The sequence below is a fragment of the Eimeria mitis genome, genomic scaffold, assembly GCF_000499745.2.
Source record: "Eimeria mitis Houghton genomic scaffold, Emh_scaff462, whole genome shotgun sequence".
NCBI lineage: Eukaryota > Apicomplexa > Conoidasida > Eucoccidiorida > Eimeriidae > Eimeria > Eimeria mitis.
The window spans coordinates 12,051-12,871 of NW_013572927.1; the positions used below are offsets into that span (position 1 = coordinate 12,051).

Sequence of the window (821 nt, forward strand, 5' to 3'; positions counted from 1 at the left end):
ATGCATATATAAAGGGGTGTATAGTGCATGTGTATATTATTTATTTATTTATTTATTTATTTTTATTTATTTAATTTATTTTACTTTTGCAGGCCCTCGAGGCTGCTCTGGCGAAATACCCTTCTTCTATGCCTCCGCTGGAGCGGTGGTCAGCCATAGCCGAAGACGTGCCAGGGAAAACCAGAAAAGAATGCGTAGAAAGATTCAAACAAGTGAGATCAACAAAACACCAGCTGCAGCAGCAGCAGCAGCAGCAGCAGCAGCAGCGGCAGCAGCAGCAGCAGCTGCTGCTGCTGCTGCTCCGGCTTTATGTCTCAGGTCTGGTCTTGAAAGACCAGAGTGGAGGGGTGTAAAGCCCTGCATGCATGCACATACGCATGCATGCATGCATTGGTGCATGCATGCATGCATGCATGCATGCATGCATGTATGGTACGGGTGGAAGTACTTGCTGTGTTTAGTTTTTTTCTTTTTTCTGTTTATTTGTTTTTTTTCTTTTTGGTGTTTATTTGTTTTTTTCTGTCTGCTGCGGTTGCTGCTACTCCGTGCAGATTCGCGCCGCCATTATGGCGAGCCAAGGAGCATAAAGAGAGAAGAAATATAAAAAATGAAAGTAAAAAAGAAAAGAAAGAGGAGCAGAAAGGAGTAATATAAGAATAAAATAAAAAAGAAAAAGAAAGAGAAAGCTGCTGCTGCCTGCTGCTTTTGCTGCTGCCTCTCAAGCCCCCCTCTCTTTATCTTGTCGGCCTAATGACGTATCCATCTCCAGCACGAACGAGGAAGCTGTTTCTCCCTGCTGCTGCAGCAGCAGCAGCAGCAGC

At 44.6% G+C, this 821-nt stretch overlaps 1 protein-coding gene across 1 annotated transcript in view; it reads left to right on the forward strand.

Annotated features, from left to right (window-relative positions):
• EMH_0013120 (DnaJ domain-containing protein, putative) overlaps positions 1-604 on the forward strand; it is a gene marked incomplete at both ends in the record, with an annotated part of 4,819 nt that extends 4,215 nt beyond the window's left edge. The window contains 2 exons of the mRNA XM_013499743.1: positions 93-318; positions 552-604. Coding sequence (XP_013355197.1) covers positions 93-318; positions 552-604 — 279 coding nt within the window. The remainder of the gene's footprint in view (positions 1-92; positions 319-551) is intronic.
• Positions 605-821: the final 217 nt, after the last annotated feature.